At 45.2% G+C, this 23,279-nt stretch overlaps 2 protein-coding genes across 7 annotated transcripts in view; one reads left to right on the top strand and one right to left on the bottom strand.

Annotated features, from left to right (window-relative positions):
* The first annotated feature begins 53 nt into the window (after positions 1-53).
* LOC137604666 (acetylcholinesterase collagenic tail peptide-like) lies at positions 54-4,460 on the top strand. 3 transcript variants are annotated; one of them, XM_068328592.1, is made up of 15 exons: positions 54-343; positions 1,108-1,189; positions 1,531-1,622; positions 1,805-1,846; positions 1,929-1,955; positions 2,043-2,114; positions 2,493-2,558; positions 2,715-2,741; positions 2,834-2,878; positions 2,965-3,000; positions 3,081-3,161; positions 3,250-3,346; positions 3,470-3,579; positions 3,670-3,789; positions 3,924-4,460. In XM_068328592.1, the coding sequence occupies exons 2-15, from the start codon at positions 1,114-1,116 to the stop codon at positions 3,939-3,941; spliced, it is 909 nt and encodes a 302-aa protein (XP_068184693.1). In that variant the 5' UTR covers positions 54-343; positions 1,108-1,113; the 3' UTR covers positions 3,942-4,460. The 3 variants fall into 3 exon arrangements, with proteins under 3 accessions (XP_068184693.1, XP_068184692.1, XP_068184694.1); XM_068328591.1 differs by having other exon boundaries at positions 1,096-1,189; XM_068328593.1 differs by lacking the exon at positions 1,108-1,189 and having other exon boundaries at positions 55-343.
* A 2,680-nt stretch (positions 4,461-7,140) lies between these two features.
* raph1a (Ras association (RalGDS/AF-6) and pleckstrin homology domains 1a) overlaps positions 7,141-23,279 on the bottom strand; it is a 36,533-nt gene continuing 20,394 nt past the window's right edge. For 2 of the 4 annotated variants that reach the window (XM_068328586.1, XM_068328587.1), the window contains exons 7-20: positions 23,084-23,242; positions 22,645-22,806; positions 21,472-21,546; positions 15,766-15,843; positions 15,008-15,082; positions 14,429-14,513; positions 12,939-13,060; positions 12,734-12,799; positions 11,944-12,087; positions 11,733-11,843; positions 11,306-11,404; positions 10,784-10,904; positions 10,446-10,576; positions 7,141-9,499 (exon numbers count right to left, since the gene is read on the bottom strand). In XM_068328586.1, coding sequence (XP_068184687.1) covers positions 7,145-9,499; positions 10,446-10,576; positions 10,784-10,904; positions 11,306-11,404; positions 11,733-11,843; positions 11,944-12,087; positions 12,734-12,799; positions 12,939-13,060; positions 14,429-14,513; positions 15,008-15,082; positions 15,766-15,843; positions 21,472-21,546; positions 22,645-22,806; positions 23,084-23,242 — 3,783 coding nt within the window. In that variant the 3' untranslated portion in view covers positions 7,141-7,144. The remainder of the gene's footprint in view (positions 9,500-10,445; positions 10,577-10,783; positions 10,905-11,305; positions 11,405-11,732; positions 11,844-11,943; positions 12,088-12,733; positions 12,800-12,938; positions 13,061-14,428; positions 14,514-15,007; positions 15,083-15,765; positions 15,844-21,471; positions 21,547-22,644; positions 22,807-23,083; positions 23,243-23,279) is intronic. The other 2 variants (XM_068328588.1, XM_068328589.1) reach the window with 1 other exon arrangement.

Below are 23,279 nucleotides of genomic sequence, written 5' to 3'. Positions count from 1 at the left end.
TTGCTGTGGAAATCTCAGCCTGAACATTAAAAGCTGAGAGGGGAAACAGGAACCACAACACAACACAATATGACAGAAGATGCCTCTGACTGCTGACACTTTCCCCGACTACAGTCTGGCCTGATAAGCAGGCTTCTCTTTGGCTCGGTGTGTTAAGCAATTATCTGATTTCTGCAGAGTGCTGCCAGAGGCTGCGTTGCATTTTCACAGTTTCTTGAGATAAGTCAGAGTCGGTGTGCAAGCGTAGCAGATTGTTCTTTGCTGGACGATGACCAGGACGCTACAGACGTCTCCAATGCGGGATGAGAGCTTCCACACGGTGCTGTGAAGAGGAGGCGATAAGGTATGACACGCAGCAGGCTGCATGCATCCGTCCTTACACCCTCTGAGCTGTGAGATGAGTGTGTGAGCGACCACCACTAATTTATCACGCACTGACATAAAAGTCCATCGTCATCTTGCTGAGGGGTTCATCAATTTGTCAGACGTTCGGATGCAACTCTAAACGTCCTGCTCATGAATCTGCTCTTGAGCATGAAGCTGATTCTTCTCTGCGCTGTTAATATTTATTCTTATTCTAGTGTGAGTCTGTTTGAGGTGTTGTTGATAACAGTGGAAACAGTCTGTCTAGAAATAGAGTACATCAGAGGACATGAAAAGTCTGTAAACGGGATGTTGCAGTGCAGGCATGTTCTCCTCAGAGGAGCTGAGATGACAGACGTGAGAATGAAGGATGAATTGGAAAACTTCTGAATGTGAGTGAATGAAGTGCACACATCACAGCTGACAGGATGAGAAAGGAGAAATTCCTCCTCCTACATCCACCTGCTGCTTGGCTTTCACGAAAGGCGCTGGATGTTATGTCACTGGTTATAAAGGTGAATGAAGCTCCATACAGTTCATGAAGGAGTCATGAACGTTCCAGTTCTCCTCTCTTTTTTCATAGTTTTTTTTTTTTAGAGTTTTAGAAAACACCTCAGAAGACACACAAAGCATCGCTTTGTTTAATTATTTTTTTGCCTTGCATTTTATAATATGTATATTATTTTACAGAGATATGTTCACTTTATTTCCTTTTTAATTTTGGACATTCAGTTATTGTTGCAGGAAGGAATGCTGGTTCAGCTGTTTTTGGGATGGGCTGCCTTGCTCAGTGGCATCCAGCCAACAGCTCCATCTGTCACGACCGGTAAATGCAGCATCGAACAACTCCGGCTCGAAGGTTCTTTACGTTAACATCGAAGTTTAAATTTTAAATTTAAGTGGGTAGTGACGTGCACATTCAACACGCACAGAGATACACCAATCATATCTATTAGACACACACACACCAACAAACACTAATCACTCCCATTGATATAGCACGAAAATATGTAAATTGTGTAGTGTGTAATAGGTAAATACTGTAGTTATAGAGATTACACGTCATGGTTGGACAAAGGTTTAAAGGATGTCAAACTCTGTTTTTCACAATGTTGTGGTCACTAAGTTCAGTGTTAAGTGTGTGTTTGTGCGTCCGTCTGTGTGTAGGGAGGTGGTTAACTCGGAAATGTGAAGTCTTCATCCCTCCTCCTCTTCCGCCACCCATGTTTCCACCAATCAAACACAAGATGGAGTTAATGGTGATCTCTCTCTCTCACACACACACACACACACACACACACACACACACACACACACACACACACACACACACACACACACACACACACACACACACACACACACACACACACACACACACACACACACACACACACACACACACACACACACTTAAATAACACTGATTTTTCTTCACCAGATCGACATAACGGAACACATCACAGGAGCGAAAGGTGAACAGGTGAGACACACCTGTAAGACAACTGATGTGTGATTTCATGTGGTTTAAATGAGCTCCATAACAACAACCTGTGTGTTTAAAGGGCTGCAGAGGACCCAGAGGACTCAAGGTACAGTCACACACATTCTCATCACACACACATCACACACATTACACTGTGTAAATGCACTTCTCCACACTGCTGTGTGTACTTCAGGGCCGGCCCGGTGTGGTGGGCCCAGAGGGAGAACACGGAAAACAAGGAGCCATGGGACAGCCGGGTCAAAAGGTCAGACACAGACTCTGTGTATGTGAAGGGGACCCAGTGTTTCCCCTGCAATTCAAAGGGCAGATCCCGATTAGAATGACATCAGATATAAAGTACCTCCATGAGAACACACACACACACACACACACACACACACACACACACACACACACACACACACACACACACACACACACACACACACACACACACACACACACACACACACACACACCCTGTTTGAACCTGGGATGTTTGTCAGTGTGGGCGCCGTATGTGCAGCAGTAGTGTGGACTTCAGGCCACTTAAAGCTACCTGTTGAGCCCCCCCCCCCTATTGTTGTTGTGAACATTAGCAAACCAAGTCACACCAACAGTTTATGCCGTGATGTTTCCACAGGGGGAGAAGGGTTTCCGAGGCTGGAGGGGTCTGTATGGAGACAAAGGATCTCCTGGGACGATGAAGGTAAAGGTATTCTGGATCCGTTCGCGTCATTGATGCACATTATGGTTTAGAAATTAAAGTTGACTGATAAGTATTTTATAAAATGTTTGGGAGAGGAAGTACACATACTGTAGCTGTGACCTAGCTCTCTAGCTCACTCCCCCTATATGTTGACAGGGCAGTAAAGGACTGAAGGGCTTCAGGGTGAGAGACCTTCACATCCTCTTCTGTTTTATACATTATTAGAATTATAGTGAATATCTTTCATGGTCTTAACGTTTCTGTCTGTCTGTTAGGGGAATAAAGGTGTGAAAGGAAACAGGGGACCCAAGGGAGAGATGGTGAGGGTCTTGTCATTCATTTCCTGTATCACCATTATTATCCTGAGATGATTTGGGGGGGTCTATCTCTATCTGTGTCCCATCAGGGCCACCAGGGCCTCACTGGAACGCCAGGAGAGAAGGTAGAATTCAAATGGCCGACACGCCACCACAGAAGAAGACGGTTAGAGACGTGAATGTTTGGTGTTTTGTGCTGTTCCAGGGGGACTCGGGTCATTTTGGTGATGCTGGGCTCAGAGGAGTGCAGGGACCCAGAGGAGAACTGGGCGGCAGAGGACGTTCGGTAGGTCCATACTGTTAATGCATAGAAGCCCGTCGATACAGTTTGAGGTCATCAATTATCCAGTGAAGGAATGAATCACTGTGTGCAGGGGTTAAAGGGCACCCGTGGACCCGCTGGGATACCTGGTCATCCTGGTCCTCCAGGAGGGTTCGGCCTGAATGGAGAACCTGGACTTCCTGGACAAGGTGAGCAACAGAGGGGACGTCATTGATTCCTCAGCACCGTGCGTGAACCGAGGCCAAAAGTCGGACTTGCTGGTGCGATAATAGAACCAACTATTGTTGATCTTCAGCATGAATGTCTCGTAGTGTACGTCCTACGTGGCCTGGAGGGAGACCGGGGAATTCAAGGACCTCCGGATAACTGCAGCTGTTCACCGGTTCAAACCCCGGAACGGCTCCCAGAGAGGGTTCAGACGGTCGGTGCCACGCCCTGTGGACACAAAGGTCACATTTGTTTTGCTGCTATGTGCACAAATGGTGACAGACTTTCGTCTGTGAATCTCCAGATCTTTATTGTGGATGGAGAGAAGCAGATGAGGGGACTGCGGGGGGACAACGTGATGGTCCTCAGGAAGGACAGGGGCGCTCTGTACATCTACTCCCAATCCCAGTGGATCAACCTCCTGGTAACCGCAAACCTGCGTGCTAACATTTTGGTAGCAATGCAAGGTTGTTTGTAGTTTGTGTGTTGATTCTTCTTTCACGTGTTTTATGTTGAAGTGATTCCAATGGTCCCTTAGCTATTCCTGTTTTCATACAGGAGGACCCCAGACACTGACTCCGCCCCTTTGACCCCTCAACCCCAGAGGAAGTGGCTAACGATACACACTGGTTCAAGGTGTGAAGATCCGGTCTGGTTTTGTCAAGCAAATCATGACGATTCATGTTTTTACTTCACAAAAATGAAGACTTCATTTAAACATTTGTCTCAAAACATTAGAGGATGTGTGCACATTGTTCCAGCATGTTATAACATTAAAACGGAATCTTTATGGTGATGTAAATACTGTTACTTGATAAATCCTAAATGCTTTATTTTGTTTGTTTGATATTTTTCGATAACGATGCATATCTATTATTTCCAGGATGTTGTATTAGTAAACGCTACACCTTAATTTGCGCTAAAGAATAAAAATGAGTCTCACCCATCTCTACCCTAAGTTTATCTTTTTAACTAAAGGGTTTACCAGAAGCGTTTTAAGGGCTGTTCGCCACAACGTTCCTACATTTAATGTGACATAAATAAACCCTTCATGTTGCCTGAACTCGAAAACACAATCTGATATTCGACCGGAACCTTCCTTCACATTCTGAAGCCAGTGAACATCAGTGTTGGAATGTATAAAAACTTTAGAATCTACTCCGTTTTGTCTCATTTGTCTCATTTATTTGAAATGCAACAGTAGGTTGGACACCAGTAACAGCCATGTGCTCAGCTGGGTGTCCCGAAACAAGACGTTTGAAGACATCGATCAGCATTAAACTCTATGTTGATCTTCAGTGGCGCAGATGATGGAGGCCTTGTGATGATGTAAGTCCCCACAGTGGGGTGGGCATTGGAAGTACTTCTCTCGATGAATCCTCCCCTCGACAAAACGTCACAAGACAGACAGGTGTGATGTCAGACTGAACCCATTCAGGTAACTCGTGGTTATACATTAACTCAGAATACTTCATCAACAGAAACAATTGCATATTTAAAGTCAAAATGTGGGCAGTAATATAACTATTGGCGTCTGTGTTGGTTGCACTGGTGTCGACGTGTCATGCAGGTAAAATCTAGTTGACTGTAAGGATGATAAAAAAGCAGGAAGGTAGAAATAGATCTAGGTTCAGCTATTTTAAAAAAATCTATAGTATAAAACGTGTTGAGGAGGCCTTCATCAGCTGATCTGGACACCAGAAGACTGCGTGTGGAAGGATGCATCGGACTGGGTAACGACTGAACTGACTGGTTTTTTTTTAATCTCCACTAACTTTTTTCATTTGGGAATCTTCAAGCAATTCAATTCAACGTTGGTAGGTCCCATCCTACAGCCCCGGTGTCTCCATCATCACAGCTGAAGGTTGGAAATGAAACTTACAACAATCAATCATATATAGTTCACTGAACACCGAAACGACCCCGAGTAAGAAATAAAGAAGACTGAATATGGGAGGTCATGATGGCTGCATCAATAAAGAACTTGTCAGTGCGCATTGAGATGATTTCATAATACTGTTATAGTCTTCTTGCTAAAATAAGGATCATGTGGTTGTTGGGTCAGACGGAGATGGCAGTTTGTCAAGAGTCAACCTAAACGTCTGGCTTCCAAATGTCACAACCTGAACAGTGATTATGACACAAGTCAAAGTCAAAGGTTTGAGCATTTTGTTCTTCAGGCACTTGTTCCCAGGGCCTCTCTGCTCTTTAAAGACACGAGTGGACCCACACATTTAGCAACTCGCTAGCACAGTGACCAGCAGCTCTGATGAAACAGGAGTATTCAAATAAATAAGGTGTTCATCAAGTTTGTCCCTAAAATGGATCAAGTAGTTTTTTTTGTTGTTTTTTTTGCTGCTGACTGACGAAGGATGAGATTAAATGAGTTCATACTGGACAGCATCGGGGGGGGGGGGGGGGGCCCTTAATTCTGAAATACAACTGAATGTCAAGATGAGACGATGAAGCTGATTTTGATGCTCGTCATTTGCAGACGCAAGCACTGAAAATACTCTGTTGGAGACACGAGCATTAGTGTCAGTCTGTTACGGAAGCTGATGCTATTCTGTCGCTAAGACGGATACTCGTCTTTAGGAGAAGCTAACATTACTGGAGCTGACATTGATTGTTAATCTCCTGAAACTGATGCTGCTGGTGAAACGGGACGTGAGACAGTTTGTCCAGGACACAGGAAGCGTGTATTGATCCTAAACACAGACACAGACAGGGCACAGCCATGACTTTAGGGATTGTTTCTATGTGAGGAAAAGGATTCTTTCGATATTTGAAATCGGGGAGGCCCCTCATGCTACAAAACTAAAAGATACTGAACATAAACCTGGATAATTTGTGTTTTTGGTGTTGTTTTTGTCGGTAATCTTACTGGCGGTTTCTCTGACTGATAATTATTAGTTTAATTGCATGTGCTTTTCCGTTTCAAACCTCCTCCCCCTGGGAGTCACCGCACAATCAGCCTTGAACCTCTAAATCTACAGAAAATATGATTTGACAAAAGTGACCCAAATATAATCTTAATTAAACTAGCTGCATGCTAGTTTGGTAATCCAGATTTAACACTTAGACATATTTCGACAAAACAGACCCATGTCCAGTCCTTCTCTTTTTGACACTTCTTAAAAACATAAAATAATTAGAATAATAACAATATCTTTCCAGTATTAAATAATCTTATATAAAAACACACACAAAAAAAGGTTTGAAAGAAATGGCACTGCTCCCACCCTCTAATTCACAACATACACTTCTATACACACATCTCTCGTTCCTTCCACCCGTCCCCCCCCACACACACACTTCCTTCTCTTCATCAGTGACGCTACTTCCACGGCCGCCGCTCGACGCAGTACCAGATTTTTATTTTTTTATTTTTTTTTGCAGCAAATTGTCTCTGTTGCCGTCGTTCAAGTCTCGTCTTTTGTTTTATCTCGATGCGAAGCTGACGTGGTGAAAAAAGCTCGATAGGTGACTTTTCTGGCTTGCTTGTATACAGCTATATGTATATGTATACAATATATAAATATACATGTACTCATGTCGTTGGATTAAACATGTATTGGTAATGATAGTAATGATGAGGATGATATAATAATGAGGCTAATAGGAACAATCATAAAACACAGCTTGCTACTTGGTCGTAATCCAAGGGTGGGTGTTTTGGGATGAGGACAGACGGACATTGATTACTTATTGGCTGCAGTATCGATGAGACCTAAACAGTCATATCTGTTATTTAGGCTCCACCTAGTGACCCCCCCCCCCTACCAATCACTGGTCAGTTTGGTGCTTTGGTCCCGTTTCGGAGGTGCGGGAGGCGGGCCTCGCCGCAGCGTTGCATAGCCTGAGATGTTGGCGTGTTTGGTGGAATGGGAGTGTGCGTGGTGGCGAGACAACGTTTGGGAGTGTCCCCGCACGCCCTGCTGCTGCTGCTGCAGCAGAAGCTCCGGGGGAGGGGGCGGGAGGAGCGCCATGTCGTCCATGGTGCCCACAGGCTCCATCTTTGAAGAGGCGATGAGGTGGGACGAGGTGAGCGAGCCGTGGCGGGACACGGACTTCCTCTTGAGAGTGCGGTTCAGGTCCTCCAGGAAAAGCGGCTTCAGCGCCAGCGAGCCCGGCCCGGCGGATTTGGGGGAGGTTGGGGGGGCGGAAGAGGAGGAGGAGGAGGAATACGAAGACAGGGACGGAGGCGGGGTCTGAGACAGAGGAGGCGGCGAGAGGGGCTTGGAGGTCATGCTGTCATACTGGGTCGTGTTGCTTGGCCGCCGGTTCAGTGTTGGGGGGGGGACTGCGCCCTTTTTTACAGAACCTTGTTTCCATGACGACAGAGAGGCGGTTACAGGTTGCTGATGCTGCTGTAACTGAGGCTGAGGATTGACCACGGCAACTTTCGGAGGGTGATGGAACTCCGACGGGTGGGGAGGAGGGGGGAAAAGCTCATAGTCACTGGGGGGAGGCGGGAAGTAATCGGGAGACGAGTCGAGGTGAAGATGCTGGGCCGGGGGAGGCGGGGGAGGAGGGGATGTGAACTCTACGGGTTGATGGTGCTGGCCCGTTTGCAGACCCTGGAGCGCCAGGGGGAGGTTGGCCAAGTTCAGCTTCCCCGGCTTGGGGAGGGGCGCAGGAAGCCCGGAAGAATCTTTCGAAGGAGACCCGCTCACTGATGAAGAGCTGGATGAGCCCCCGGTCTGGGGGGCTTGGGCAAATTTGCTGACGAGGCTCTCCACCTTCTTCGGCCTCTCATCCTGGGCCTCGCCCGATGAGCCGCTCCGGATGGAGGACGCTCTCTGCGGGGTTGGTGGGGGTCCCCGTTTGGTGGATCCTGTAGACGAGGTGGAGGGTGACTTCTTTATGGGGGACGAAGAGTGGGGAGGAGGGAAGTCTCCTGCTGAGCTGTCGGGGGGAGGTGGAGGGAACTCAGGGGACTGTGGGGCCACGACACCCCCTGGCTGCCACTTCGGTTTAGCCTTGACAGCTGGAGGAGACTGAGGAGCGCCGAACTTAGATCCTTCCACGGGGTTGGAGGGGGGGAGGGAGGAAGAGACGGAGTTTCCGGGGAACTGATTGACAATCTGTTTGACCAAAGAAGACGTAGCTGCTGCCATGGAGACGGACGAGGTGGAGGAGGAGGGAGAGAGGGCAAGATTTTTGGAGGAGAGGCTGTGCTGCTTCGGCAGAGTGGGGGGCGGTTGGTTCGGGGAATGTCCCGTGGAGAAACTCTGTTGCTTCTTGACCGGACCGTGGCCGGCGTGGGGCGTGGGTGAAACGGGTGAGAGAGCGATCGGGAGGGAAGAAGGACCTGAGGGTTTGGGAGCTGTTTGAGGAGGAAAACCACCCGTGAAGGTTTTGGGAGGCGCGGGAGGGGGCGCATTGGGCGACACAGGCCGGAGAAATTGCAGGGAGGTGGGAGGAGAAAGTTCAGCAGCAGCAGGAGGAGGAGCAGGAGGAGATTTATCTTCAGTAACTGGTTGACTGAAGTCGTACACCATGTTGGGGAACTTCTGCGCCAAGAACTGCTGCAGCCCAGCGTTCGACAGTTGGGGGCAAGAGCTGGGGACGGGCTCCGGAGGGGGAGGGGGGGGCAAACCGTTGGTTTCCAGGCTCTCGGGTGGAGGAGGCGGGAGGTAGTAGGACTCCGGCACAGCCTCCTCCAGTGGGGGTGGAGGTGGCGGAAGAGCAGAAGGGCTCGGCGGACCAAATTTGAGCGCAGCTACAGCCGAGCCAGGAACCGGCTCTGTGGGTGGAGGAAGCGGGGGTGGGGACGGCGGTATCGGAGGGGAGGCACTGTAAGACGCTGGGAGGGTGTTGTAGCTCGGTTTGGCGAACTGGTTAGGATCGGCAGGGGGCGGTGCGCCGGTCGGCTGCGTCGCCGCCTGGTTCTGGTTCTGCAGGCGAGCCAGCGTGCTGTACTTGATGTACGAGACCGACGCCGGCTGGTGGGCCATACTCGGTGGAGGAGGCGAGGGTGGAGACGGGGTGGACTCCTCTGACGCGACGAGGTCATCGGTGTAGCTGGTCCGGGAGGGCGGAGTCTGAGGCTGGGGGAGAGGGACAGCCTGGGCAGAGAGGGAAGGTATCTGGACAGGGATGGGTCTACTGATAGGGTCGATCTTCATCATCTGTGGAGCAGAGAAACGAGAGAGGGAGGAAGGAAGAGAGACCAAAGTTTGAGGAACACAATATATCGTCAAGGTGGTGCCAGAATGCATTTGAGAGGACGAGACAGACCCTCCGTAGTTACGTTAGTGCTCATGAACACTAACGTCTGACTGACGCGTTAAAACAAAAAGTGAAAATAAAGTACATCCTGGAAAAACTCGTCATCGCTGTGATCACTATGAGACTCCAGGTCGGTGTCTCAGCTGTTACAGGACCCAAACCCATGTTGTTGAGAAGGTTTCGCGTCTTAAACACATGTCGGTGTAATCAGATACGTTAGTTCGGACATTCCATCACAGCAAGATTAGATAAAAACCAACAGTTCAGCTGCAGCCATTTAAAACCGTGATACAGAACCATAGACTCATGACACAAGATGGAAACCGGAGGTACAAACAAAGAGATTTGAAGTTTCGTTTGAGAAATCATCCTGAGCCGAACCCGACTTTTGCAGGCAAGAAAATATTTGACTCTCGTATATTATGGAAGAGCAGATATAGATTATCGCTCATGTGTGTTTCTTGCTATCAAGTGCCATTGCCAAAACCTTTTCCTTTTCTTCCTGTCTTAGTCAGAAGTAACTCCCACAGCTACAGCTGGTTCACAGCGTCTACATTTGTTCCTCTATCAAAAGCACCAAACCGGGTCGGACCCGGGTCACTCTGATGCATCAACAGAAACAGCGTTTTAAAGGCTGCAGCCACACCGTTACCATGCCTGTTACATCACTTCCTGTCTAACCTCCACTCCCTCCTCCTCCTCCTGCACAAAGAGCAACTGGCATACGTCCCTTCACCTTTGAGCGCTGGCAGGAAAGCAAAAGGGGAAACGAGTGAAATGTAGTACAGAGGATGAACGGGACAGTGACGGTGACGGGTAGGAGTGTGTTGGTGTGTGTGTTCACACCTCTCCTTGTGTTCCTCTCCTCCAGGCGTCAGAGAAAATGGAGTTGACGACGCTCTGGGACCGGGTGTGGCCCGATGATGTCATCTCTGATACGCCACTGTCAGATTGGCTGGAGTGATTGGACTGGGACTCTGGGGCGGGGTCACAGAACAGATGTAGGGCATCAAACTTTTAATCTGATTACATTATGATTGTTTTCTCAGAAAAAAAATCATTTATGCATGTAATTATCTTCTGAAATGAAATGTGATGTTTAGTTTAGTTTGTATTTTCATATTACCGTGCTAAAAATCTCTAAAAATAAAACATTTGACCTCATCCCGAGCAGACAGACACACCTGGAAGGCTGGATGAGCTGGACCCAGATTTGATGGAGGAAGAGGAGAGGGAGGACCAATCATAGGCCGCCTCCGTCCTTCTCATCGCCTCCTGGAAGTTAATGTACAGCTGCTTCCCATACTGTTGGACAGGGAGAGAAGATATTAGTGAGGATTTAATAATACATAATGACGCATGTAGACAAAATGCATGGTAAAAAAAAAAAAAGTCATGCGTCATTACTGAAATCAGACACATACTGTTTGCTTTACGTTGTCCCAGTTCAGTTTCTGGGGTTAATGCTATAAAGATCGCCGCCAAAGACGGTGAATCGTTTGTGACCAGAAGGGATCAGCTGGTCCAAGCTAGAAAACTATGTCTGCCTGACTCTTCATTCGACAGATTAATAGAGATTACACAACCTTTATGTACTGGGACCATTTTTACAGGCCTTTCAGACCGTCATTGCATTTTACAGTGCAGATCATTTCCCCCACTGGACGATGTGGATTTAGTAATGTCAACGTTTTATAAGTTCCTACCTTGGCAATGCGAATACTGTTGATCCATTGTTGGAGGGTTCTGACATCATCACAGCAAAGGTACTTGATGTACTGAGACTTCTTCTGGATCTGAGGGTGCTGCACACAAAAACATATACAGTACATATAAATGTTACACCAAAGAGTCGTTTGTTTGCTGGTATTAGTACATTTATGCAACTACTACTAGTACTATTACTACAATTCCTGATCCTACAGGTATTCTAAAGGTAGTGTTCCATAATTAAATAAAAAACAACAACTGTGGTATGAACACATCAATTACAAATCTGTCTTGTCACTAAATGAAATGTGTCATTTCACTGTCTGACCACTGGGTGGCACAGCAAGACAACAGCGCTACGAGTCCAACCTCATTTCTCCTGCCTGTACAACTACTACACCGACAGGTATGAGCGAGTTGTACCTTCAGCACCATGCAGTAGTCTGTAGGAGCCTTGTACTTGCTCTTATAGTCCTGGCCAAGGTAGACATTAACATGATCCAGCTGCAGGAAACACACCAGGTCTCTGGACGCCTGAAAAAACAAGCACACATTGAGTTTTGTGTATCTTCATTAAGCTTGACAATAAGTGTAGCTGTTTGCTATACAACTTTCTTCCAGCTTAGGTCCATACCTTTGCTTTTCCTTTGGGAACATAGTAAATCCCAGAGGCTCTCAGCAGGAAGTATCTTTTCTTCCATGACTTCTTCCCATCCTCTTTGAGCCACAACACTCCCTCCATCTCTGGGACAGACACCGAGCTGCCGCCGAAACACTCCTGACACACACACAAACACACACACGGCAAACAGATTTGAGCAACAGCCAAGTCAAGAATATCACAGGGGGTTCCGTCCTGTGCCCGTCGCAGGGGAACGACAGCATCATTGTTAGCTTCCGACAACACAGCTGCAGACAAGAGGAAACAACAAAAACTCGGTCTAAAGTCAACGGTGCAGTGTTTTTAGGATGCATGATTGAGGGAGGAAGACATACACGGCAATGTCACAATATTAGTAATGCATAGGCCAGCTTTGACATTATCCAACCATACTCATTCTCAAAATGTGTCTACGTCATTCCAGGGGAGCGACGTAGTCAAGGCCAACAAACTGCAGTCTAGAGCGAAGAAATATTCTTGATCTGAACACGTTCTTTATGTAAAATTATAGGACTCAATGAAAAGTGTGAACGTGAACCATGTGTGGAAGCTTGGGGTGTGTATGTCCATTAGCTATGCTGTTGTGCCTTGTGCAGAAAAGGCACAGATGGAGGAGAAGCAGCTCATTGCTTTTCTTATTCCTACTTTTTCTTCAGACTTTGATCTGTGTGCATTTTTAAAACAACGACAGATTTTGCAACAGTTTTAGTGAATGACGTTTTGAGGGAACACTTGCGAGCAGCAGAAAAAAACACAAACTAACCTCCAACAGAGCCTCTTTGTTTCTTTCAGCCATCTCACATGTCTCCTTCCGTCCCAACAAATAATTCTGCCAAAGACAGAGGGCAGATATGAAACCACAGGAACGTTCCCGTCAGCGGACAGGGACAATTAAACCACGCGTGTAGATTTATTGACACAATTTGCTTCTTGGTAAAGCCTCTTGTGTTTAAGTGTGTGACGTTCACCTGGGGGTTCTTGAACAGAGCATACTTCTCGATGCGTTCGGTGAACATCAGGCGGTTCTGGCTGTCTCTGGTCCAGTTCAGCAGATTCTCAACCAGGTTTTCATGATCCTCAAAAATCCGCTCTGCCGACAGAGAGTTTAGCATTTCATTTGTATATACTGAATTCATCCAAAAGTGAATTCAAACCGAAAGTGAACTTATTTGATTAGGTCTGCAGGGTTCTGCTTCTGATTTGGGGACAAATCCTTCGATCCATAATGTCTCCTGTGATTTCCAGGAGAATATTAAATTTTAAATTGGTAAATAAACGAGTGGTACAGGAGGGATTTCAATCTGCTGCCCCCATTCCCCATCTCTCAAACCCAGCTGCCTCTCACATGTTTACCTCTGAGGTGAACAAACCCAGACAGCTGTGACCCACATAGCATTTGTGGACAACTATGATGACCTCACAAACAAAAACTGGCATTTCTGTGGGGGTGAGATGGATCCAAGTCGGGGCCTTAAAGTGAGTGATTGAACAACTTGATGAATGTGTTCAGTTACACGCTGGAAACGAATACGTACAACACTAACACTGTGACTGCAGCATCTACTACTATCAATAACATTATTAATGAAAATAAATATGAGGCTCATGATCTCATCTTGATCAACTATTTGCTCTTGGGCTCACTGTAGAGGTCAAAGGTTTATATGTGACGGGAGCTCCGCCTCTCGCCATAGGGCATATGGCAGGTTGCTGGTGGCGCTGGTGTGTGTGTTGGTGTGTGTGATCATTTTTTTTCCTCTCTGCAGAGAAGGACACAAGTTACTCCCTTAATTAACACCGGGACCAGTTTAAATCTTTGGAAGGCCCAGTCCTGGGTGTGCGCCCGGGGTTTAGGAGCACACGTGGAGCGGATCTGAGGTTTCGGTGAACTTCGTGAACGGAGCTACTCTAAACCTCCCCTCTCACATTTTTAACCACGCTGCCTGGCTGCACAGCAGCAGCCCTGAAGATGTAGGTTAGATCACACGCACCATTGCACCAGACCTACATAAAGACAGTGTGTGTAATGTGTGTGTGTGTGTGTGTGTGTTTGTCAAAGAGCGTTGAAGCTCGTAGTACAGAGTGTGCAGGCGAAGAAATACGGCACCCCCAAGGGTGTGTGTGTGTGTGTTTGTGTGTGTGTGTGTGTGTGCCTTAATAACCTCGCTAGTGATAGACAATGCTGGGCAGAACATTATTACTTTAACACTATATAACAGTCATGAGACGTCCACGGTGCTCTGTGACGGGCTTTCATTCAAGACAAATGTAAAGTTAAAGAGTCTCTGCAACTGTTTTAAAATGGGATAAATATTAATTTCAACTAAAGTCCCTTCTTCACATTGTTTATGGTGGGAAATAAACTTTGTATTTCTGTTTGTGTGTGTGTGTGTGTGTGTGTGTGTGTGTGTGTGTGTGTGTGTCTGTTGTGTGTATTTGTGCTTGTGCATGCGCTCACCCATCTGCAGCTCATTAATGGTTTCCACCAGGGACCAGTCTGGACTGTACCCACAGTGAGATTTTTCCAGTAAACTGTCTAAAACCTGCGATTCAACAGAAGTGAGCATCAGACAAAAACACTGCAGGTGTACTAGTACACACTATTAATACTACTGGTTAAAGATACTAGTACACATTATTAATACTACTGGTTAAGGATACTAGCACACACTGTTAATACTACTAGTTAAGGATGCTAGTACACACTATGCTACACGTTAAAGATACTAATATACACTATTAATAATACAATTAATAAAGACTGTATTACACGCTATTACTACTACTGTCACTGACTGTAGCATGTACTATTACTACTACTACTGCTGCTGCTGACTACAGTATATACAGTTACTACAACTGACTTAAAGGGTGAATACTTATACTTTAAAGAACGTTATAAATTGAATTCCTGTGCAGCGGCTATTAGATTTATTTGAACTGCTTTCGCTACGTTGCTGTTACTGCATCCGTGTGTGTGTGTGTGTGTGTGTGTGTGTGTGTGTGTGTGTGTGGGCTGTAAGTGAGTCAGTCGGACCTGTCTGACTGTCTGTCTCTCATCCACCATCATAGTCTTTGAGCTCTCATCTGACAAATGGACACGGATCACCAGCTGCACAGAGAAAGGAAATATTATTTATACTACATTTACATAAACATACATTTGAACCTATTTCAATATTATGGGAAATAAGTCCTAGGCAAAAAAAAAAGAGCATCACTGTTATCATTGACAAGCTGGACAATCATAACCAATTTAAAATGTCAAAAGGGTTTATTAAATAAATTATTATACTGTAAAAATAATAGAAGCAATAGTTACATACATTTCAAACCCCCCCCCCCACACACACACATATGGGAGTGACATAGAGATAATTTAATCTGGTTCAACAGACGCAGGTATCTGGAGTTCTGTCTGTGTGTAATAATCCAGGTTGTTAATCCAGTTTCTCCCTCTGGCCGAGGGATTGGGGTTTCATTTGCAGTGGTCATTATGCTGAGTGCTCCGTGATTGTGTGTGTGTGTGTGCATGCTTTGACCCCAGCTGTTATTGACCAGAGCTTTCACTGCAGAGTAACACTGACCTGACCCAGAAAGCCGGTCCGGAGGACACGTGCCACACGCTGACACGCTAACCAGACGTCACATGCACACAGTCATCCGTCTTGTGAGTGTGTGTTGTGAGTGTGTGTTGTGAGTGTGTGTTGTGAGTGTGTGTTGTGAGTGTGTGTTGTGAGTGTGTGTTGTGAGTGTGTGTTGTGAGTGTGTGTTGTGAGTGTGTGTCGGACTCACCTTTTTAACCTGGGCTTCCTTGATCTTCTCAAGGGCGACACGGATATTGTCTGCCTTCAGCTTGGCAGCCTGCTCCTCCTGAGAACGGAGGAGAAAGAAATGATACACCGGTCAGTCAATACAAACAGCATTAACACACATTTCCTGTCACACACACACACACACCTATTAAGAATACACTCTTTCACCTACCTGATTCTTCCAACACGAATTCATCGTTAACCCTCAGTCGATTTCTCTCATACAACCAACGCTTCTGTGTCTGCTTTCCCGCCAGAGAAATGGGAAAATCTCAAAGCTAATATCTTTAAAATGCTCGGTTGTTTTTATTGGTGTGCTCAGCAGTTTCCTGGCCTCATCAGGTGGTGGAGTTCCATTCATTCCAACACATACTAGGAAAAAGAGCTAACCTTAGTCCCAACGAGACGAGTCCAAACCACGAGGAAATATAAGACACATCTGATTAGCTGTGGGGAATCGGTTTCTCCTCCTCTTTCTCCATTCCATAATCATCATCATCATCTCTGTATTATCGTAACTGCATGGGAATGAGACTGGATCGATGCTCGGAAGCTACATGTCGGAAGAGGATTGAGAAATCTCCAAGGAAATGACGGAAGCAAAACTATGAGGATCAAAAAAAAAAAAGAGTTGAGATGGAGGTGGAAACAGTCTGGAGGCAAAAATAAGAGCAAGTCAATGGGAAACCAAGTAGAAGTATTAACCTCCTGAAATGAAAACCCAAGCTGGTTGTCCCACAACCAACAGAGTCAAACGAGCCGAATTAAACAGGAAGCACAGCGTCCGACCAGCAGAACGACTGGTGGTCTGCCTCCCCCTGAATGACGGGTCAAAGACGCTGCCTTGTCCTGTCATCACATCCTCCCTGGACGGGTGAGGGGGAGGGAATGCCGGGGAAAGAGGGACGTAGAGATGGATGTGCGTGGGGGAGGGGCCACTCCCGTCCACACAGAAGCGCCGGTCGCTTTATCTCAAGCTGCCCCCCCCAACCCCCATCATCATCATCATAGCAGTCGCTCTCCTCTCTCCTCGTCTTTCTGGTTCCTACCAGATTTGTTTTTTGCCTCGCGTTTCGCAGCCTCACCTCACCTCTCTGTCTGAGGTCACTTCCCCTCCCAGTCTGGATGTCTGTACAACAGGGCTGTCAGATAGTCGAATAATCACCCATTATTTTTTTGATTACTCGACTAATCAGATTGTATTGATTGTAAATTGAATGTGAAACACACACCTTACCGCACCAGCATGAAGCTGCTCTTATAAAAGCATCATTAGTTTTCAGCTTGAAGTGTTCAAGGTATATGCTAACTAAAAATTAAGATGATGGTTCATTAAACCATTAATGACAAGGAATTTATGCTACATAGTTAAACAATTGTTAACTGAGTAGCATAAAGTGCAAACAGCTGAGTAAAATAAGGAATTGAATTTTGCCACAAAAAAGAAATAGCTCAGGTTTATTTTATTTTATTTTTTTCATTAATTTATCTTTGGGATCAAAAATAGTAACAACAGGTCTGTACCCATAACTAAAGAATTATTATTATTAACATAGTAGAAAACACATGAAATATGTGTGCTAAGTGCAGCTAATGAATCCAATCGTCATCACTTATGTCGATTAATTCTGCCAGCCCTATTGTACAATCTGGTGCTACGCTTTTGCCAAAACACACATACACACACACACACACACACACACACACACACACACACACAGAAGCAGGAGTGAAAGCGAAGGGGACGAGGAAGACGAGATGCTCAGCTGTTTGTCAGTGGAGGTTAACGCCTCTCACACTGCTCCCAATATCTTCACGTAGATTGACATTAAAAGCATTGAAGCCTTAATGGACTATAACATAAAACTCTTTCTAAAGTCTGTCTATGAAAACAACCTCATCATATGTGCTCTCCGATCGGATACGGAATATTTCTCACTTCCCTGTCACACTTTTCTGTGCGGAATCCAAATGGAATGAGCACCAAGAGAGACGATGATGTGGTTCGGCATGCAACTTGTTTTTGCCGAACTAAATGGTGAAAATGTACTTCCATGTTTAATTCGTATGGTTTTTTTGTACCCCCGGTCAGTGACTGATGGTTATATTGTTGGTCTGACTTGAAAAATCTTTCTCAAATTACGTAAGTCCCATCAGCAGCAGTGCTGCAGAGGTGTTACACTTACATAACAACCATTTGATCTTAAATACAGCTGAAAATAAAATGTGGGGTTTTAATTTGAAAATTATGTTACATAATACGTAATAATCTGCTAGTACCTTTTAAACAAAGGAGTGACTCGGGGATTAGAGTCAATATTTTAATGACTCCCAAAAATAACTAATAAAAAGTTAGCGTTATCATGATGCAAAAGACAGATTATATCAAATGAATATGATACTGAAGCAACTAGGTTATAATCTGGGTATTTACTTCATTTGAAAATACAATTTATGATTTATAATTTTAATTACCAAATGGCTGATCTCTGACATTTGTACTGGAAGCAGAAATAAACATAAAAATAAAATAATAAAATAATAAAAAGCCTGGGAGACACTTTTAAGAGACTCACAACTATTTTCTTTCTATCTGTGACTCTGGAGAAATAGATCAACAGCGATGTAATTAAAGTGTTTAGTGAGACTAAATGAGGAATGACTGTACTTAAAAATCAGTGTCTTATCAACTAATCCATTAAACTAAAATCTATCTTTCGCACCACATTTTTATTTGGACATTAAATGCTCAGTTTCTATTTGACAATAAGGATTTCTTTCAGCGCTTCGCTTTCTGTCGCCTCCTTCCAGGTGACCTACATCATGAAGCCACTAAAATTAGCTCACGCCTTTGAAGTCACAGGCAATGTGTCCCTCTTGAGCCACCGTAGGCTCGAAACACATCGGAGCGATGAGACTCAACAGACAGCAGAAGTGGGCCAGCTGTGTGTGAACGAGAAAACGTGTGGGTGGAAAGCATTTATCACGGAGGCAGCGTGACACTGACACAGAAAGGGTGTGCCACACACGCACACGCACACGCACACGCACACACACACACACACACACACACACACATCTGTGTGTGGCTGTGATAACTTCACCCTCGGTTTAATCTTTGCTGCAGAAATAAGAGCGGCCTCGCAGCTCCTAATCTGTCTGAAAACTCAAGGTCCATTCTGCGATCCCCTATTCCTCTAATCTGGGTCCAGACACTTTCAGAGGCAGGTCAGAGTGTTTTTTTGACCCGAATCAGTAGAGTCACAATTACTGCTGGAAGGAAACATGGAGAGGCGATAGGACGGGCGTTCTCCACGGCAGTAAAAGCTGGATTTGAAGCAGCTGCTCGGAGACGAATAGATCTTTTAAGTAAAGAATTAATCTGACCATATTCACTTCATTTGGGCCCACATGTCCACACTGACGTCTGGAGTATTACTGCCCTACTGGGAAAAACCATCACTGACCGATACAAGAAATTAGATGTTTGATATTTATTCTCCACACTGAAACAGATTAAAAAAACATACCATGTAAAAGATTTATATGTCTGCTGCCATTACAAAGACAGTCAAAGAAAAGAGCTGCAACAGCCGCCAGCAGCTGTGTGTGTGTGTGTGTGTGTGTGTGTGTGTGTGTGTGTGTGTGTGTGTGTGTGTGTGTGACGCTACAGGGAATCACCTATCTCTGCACCAAAAGGGGATTACCCCCACATCTGGCTCCTTCCCCTAACATCCAATCAAACCTTTTCATCTGCTGGATCGTCCAATCAAATGACAAATCACGCTAAGGCACAAAAGTGGTGCACGAGTGTCAAAGTGAACGATGCACCTCCTGTATTATCAAATCAAATCAACTTTATCTATAGAGAACTTTTCATACAAGAACATGAAAAAACAAGTGCTTATTATTTTTATTATTATAATTATTATTATTAGAAGTATTTGAACAAGAAGCACGAGTGCGCACCACCATTGTGTAACGTCCTCTGTGTCCTAGAACCAAGAAATTCCTTCGTTAAGGTACGGCTCAAACGGGTCAGCCTGTGCTGGAGGATGCAGTGGTGCAGCTGTCAATTTAGAAGTTCCCTAAATTTCATGAATTTGGGATGTTTTGTGTGTATTTCACATCACTGCCCACAGTCAGCCGATCAGCTGGTCCCACAAAGCAAACTTTTACTCACTCCACTGGAAAAGTTACGAAGCTTTTCTTATCAGAATGGGGGCAAAAAAACAATTAATATATTGGTTATTTCTGCACTCCACCCCCCTGGACAGGGTGGTGACCAGCAGCCTGCTGATCAGGCTTCAACAACAACAACAATTTGAGCCGTAGCTAGTCCCATTATCTGCATTGATCAGCGCGCAATGGGATCATCCGCTAAAGTCCACTAATGCTACTGGCCCAGCTCCAAACAGCCATCACCAAACGGATCAATGGTGGTGGGTGTTCAGACGGAGGATCATGTTCTCCAAATAAACAGTCAAGCAGAACCTGAAGAACCAAAGCAAAGACCATCAGGAAGCTCCGCGTGGAAAAATGACTTGAAAGTAAATACGAAGAGTTCTAAGCTAGTTGTGTTTGTCGCCCATGAAGGATTGTTAGAAAACTTGTCCTTATATAATACATAATATTTATCGAAGGCCACCTTTCAATAAGTTAAAATGTGCAACGCAAATACAGTCGTCCAATGAATGATGAGAGCAGACGGAGAGCAGACCCAGGAGCGCTGACTGTCACATGTTTTGTTTTGTTCCATGAAAAATGAACAAACGTCCATCTTCTCCAGTTTTACTGCCTTGTTACTCAGATATTTCATTACAAGTAAACCTCTCACAGAGCAATCCCAAAGAACGTGCGTCACCAGCTTGATGTGATTTACCCTCGGAGTTAGCGACAAACATTTTTCTCTTTATCATTCATTTAGAGGAGAAGCTATAGAAGCACAATTACAGAAAATGTCCAACAGACACAGTTTTATACAATAAACGAAGTATAACGATGATAAGATGGAAGGAACATAATCTAAATTTAATATACCCTCACATTAAAGCACAAAAAAAAGAACTGTCCAAAAAGTGACTGTTCCAAATAATCGACTGTCCAAAATAAAGGACTGTCCCATGTAAAGGACTGTTCCAAAGCGTTATTCAGTTAATTTAATATAATAAAACAAATTCCAGGTGCTGACTGGACTCAAAGCATCTCATCATCGCCGTGGAGACGCCGGATGAGGAGTAGAAACATGTTGGAGAAGCCTCTGTTTTCTAATCCCTCACAGATACAGGAGGACACAAAAATGGATGCTCTTCACAGAGCTTTGCAGAACAAATGCTCCAACATGGTGACAACGATAACTTAACGCGGCTTTGGAATAGTTCACTGCCAAAGTACAGATAAAAAGCGGTTTTCAACATGCCATAGGGTCACCATGTTGTAGCACAACTCCTAAAAGCTTTGAGGTCAGCATCCCGTTGCAAACTGCATGACAACAACAACAACAACAACAACACAAACTAGTCCCTCCTCTGAGGAGATGGTGAAAAAAAGATGTGAACACCCACACAGTCCTCAAAACGCAACTAGCATGCTCATTAATTCATGCACAGACATACAAAGCGGGACAGCTGTTGCCATGCAAGAAAAGGCGGGGGTGGGGGGCGCGCAGTAGTGATGACGGTATCACCTTGGTCAGCAGGTGGGAGGGCTTTCCTGCTATGTTTCTCAGAATCAGAGAGGTTTCCTTGTCCAGATAGGAGTGCTTGAAAGAGAGAGACAGAGTGAGTTCAGTGTGGTGGCAGCGTCAGTTTAGCAGAAAAGCTGTGTGACCAATCAGAGCGCTGCGGCAGAAAAACATCCACATCACTGATTTAAAAAGCTGAAAGTGACCAGAATTGAAAATACTGAAAATACATAAACATTTAATCTCATATATACCGAGAGAAGGGAAACGAAGGCACAACTCAGAGTTCATGCTCAAGATGTAGGAAGCTGGAAATGCAGCAGAGAGCAGAATCAGTACTTATTTAATTAATCATTAACCAGGTTCATCATGGAGTGATAGTTAGTTCTATGCTTTTATGTCTCGGTCCAGTTTCAGATTTTCTAATCTACTAATATTTCCCTATACTTTCAAAAAAAAAAATCACAAATGTTTTACTTCACTGTTTCCCCATTCATCATTTAGATATGAAAATAGAGCTTCAAATACCAACACACTTCTTCTTATTCTTATCTTCTATAATCTGCTGAGTGTTTCAATCACTAGAAACCATTTTATAGAAAGAAATCGTTCAAGAACTAGAGATTAAAAATCATATCTAGGTCACACACACACACACAGACACACACACACACACACACGGATATAGACACAGAAACACACACAGCTTTTCCCTTTGGCAAAAATGTGACCCACAGTAATTGTGTGTGTGTGTGTGTGTGTTTTGAGTCCCTCTGGGAGACAGATCAGCTGTGAGAGCTGCTCTTTATGAGACAAAGTACTACAGTAGTAGAACTAATAATAGTAGTAACAGCAGTAGTACTATCAGTAGTAGTACCATCAGCGGTAGTACTGCTACTCCTCTCCTTCTGTCCTACTTCGACCCTTTCATGAGCCGCTCTGTCTCTGTTCACCCTTCACTTCTAACGCTGCCTTTCCCTCATTATTTGCTGACTCACTAAAGCCTCTAATCTCCTTCTTCTCATGTTATTCATTCCTTTTCTTTCATATCTGCTGCAACACAAACTGGAGCTGGACCAGAGGCATAAAAACCAGAGAAGACCTGAAATACGAACGAACATGAGCAAAGAGAAATTCTTTACTTGTGTGAATCCCCAGAGCCGTTCAGAAGCGTACCTCTGTGTTGAGGTGAGTCTGACCAGCGGCGGCCGGAGTCTGCTGACCGTCCGACTCCGAGCGAAGAACGCTGTCCAGAGAATCCATGGAAGAAGCAGAGTTAACGGAGACCCCGGAGGCGGAGGCGACGGAGGAGCGCGAGGAGTGAACGATGGAACGCACCTAAAAGGACACAGAGGAGGGGGAGGGGGGGTCAGAAAAGCTGCAGGTAGAGAAGCGTCAGGTGGAGGTCTCAAGTGTCCAAATCAGCGTAGCAGGGCACTGGTAATAACCTGAACACCAGGGGGCGCTATATGGTCACGCATTAGTAATAATACAATACATTATGCATCTCTGAGCACTGACTGAATATTATTATTATATTTAATATGAAAAACGATAATGTGATTTTTCTTAACATTCACAGAATGCTAAATGCTAAAGATGATTTTTTTTTAACCTCATGTTCGCTGACTGTGCCGACCGATCCTGTGCGTCGATGTTGGCGTTGGGAGGATCCAGGCCGCCGCATCGAGGCTGATGTGCAGGAGGAGGAGGAGGCAGAGCTGAGAGAGTGGGAGGAGGTCTGACGAGCAGCTTCATCCATACTGAGAGAGGCCTGATGGGTAATCAGATGGAGAACGACGGACGGGGTA

The sequence above is a fragment of the Antennarius striatus genome, chromosome 12 (assembly GCF_040054535.1).
Source record: "Antennarius striatus isolate MH-2024 chromosome 12, ASM4005453v1, whole genome shotgun sequence".
NCBI lineage: Eukaryota > Metazoa > Chordata > Actinopteri > Lophiiformes > Antennariidae > Antennarius > Antennarius striatus.
The sequence above is the reverse complement of the archived record's forward strand: the minus strand, read 5'-3'. Positions and strand labels throughout refer to the sequence as shown.

Excerpts from the sequence above, each read along its gene's own strand:
- LOC137604666 (XM_068328592.1), top strand. The coding sequence starts at position 1,114 with ATGCTGGTTCAGCTGTTTTTGGGATGGGCTGCCTTGCTCAGTGGCATC. Across the intron at positions 2,879-2,964 it reads GGGGACCCAAGGGAGAGATG|GGCCACCAGGGCCTCACTGG; the intron begins GTGAGGGTCTTG and ends GTGTCCCATCAG. Across the intron at positions 3,001-3,080 it reads CTGGAACGCCAGGAGAGAAG|GGGGACTCGGGTCATTTTGG; the intron begins GTAGAATTCAAA and ends GTGCTGTTCCAG.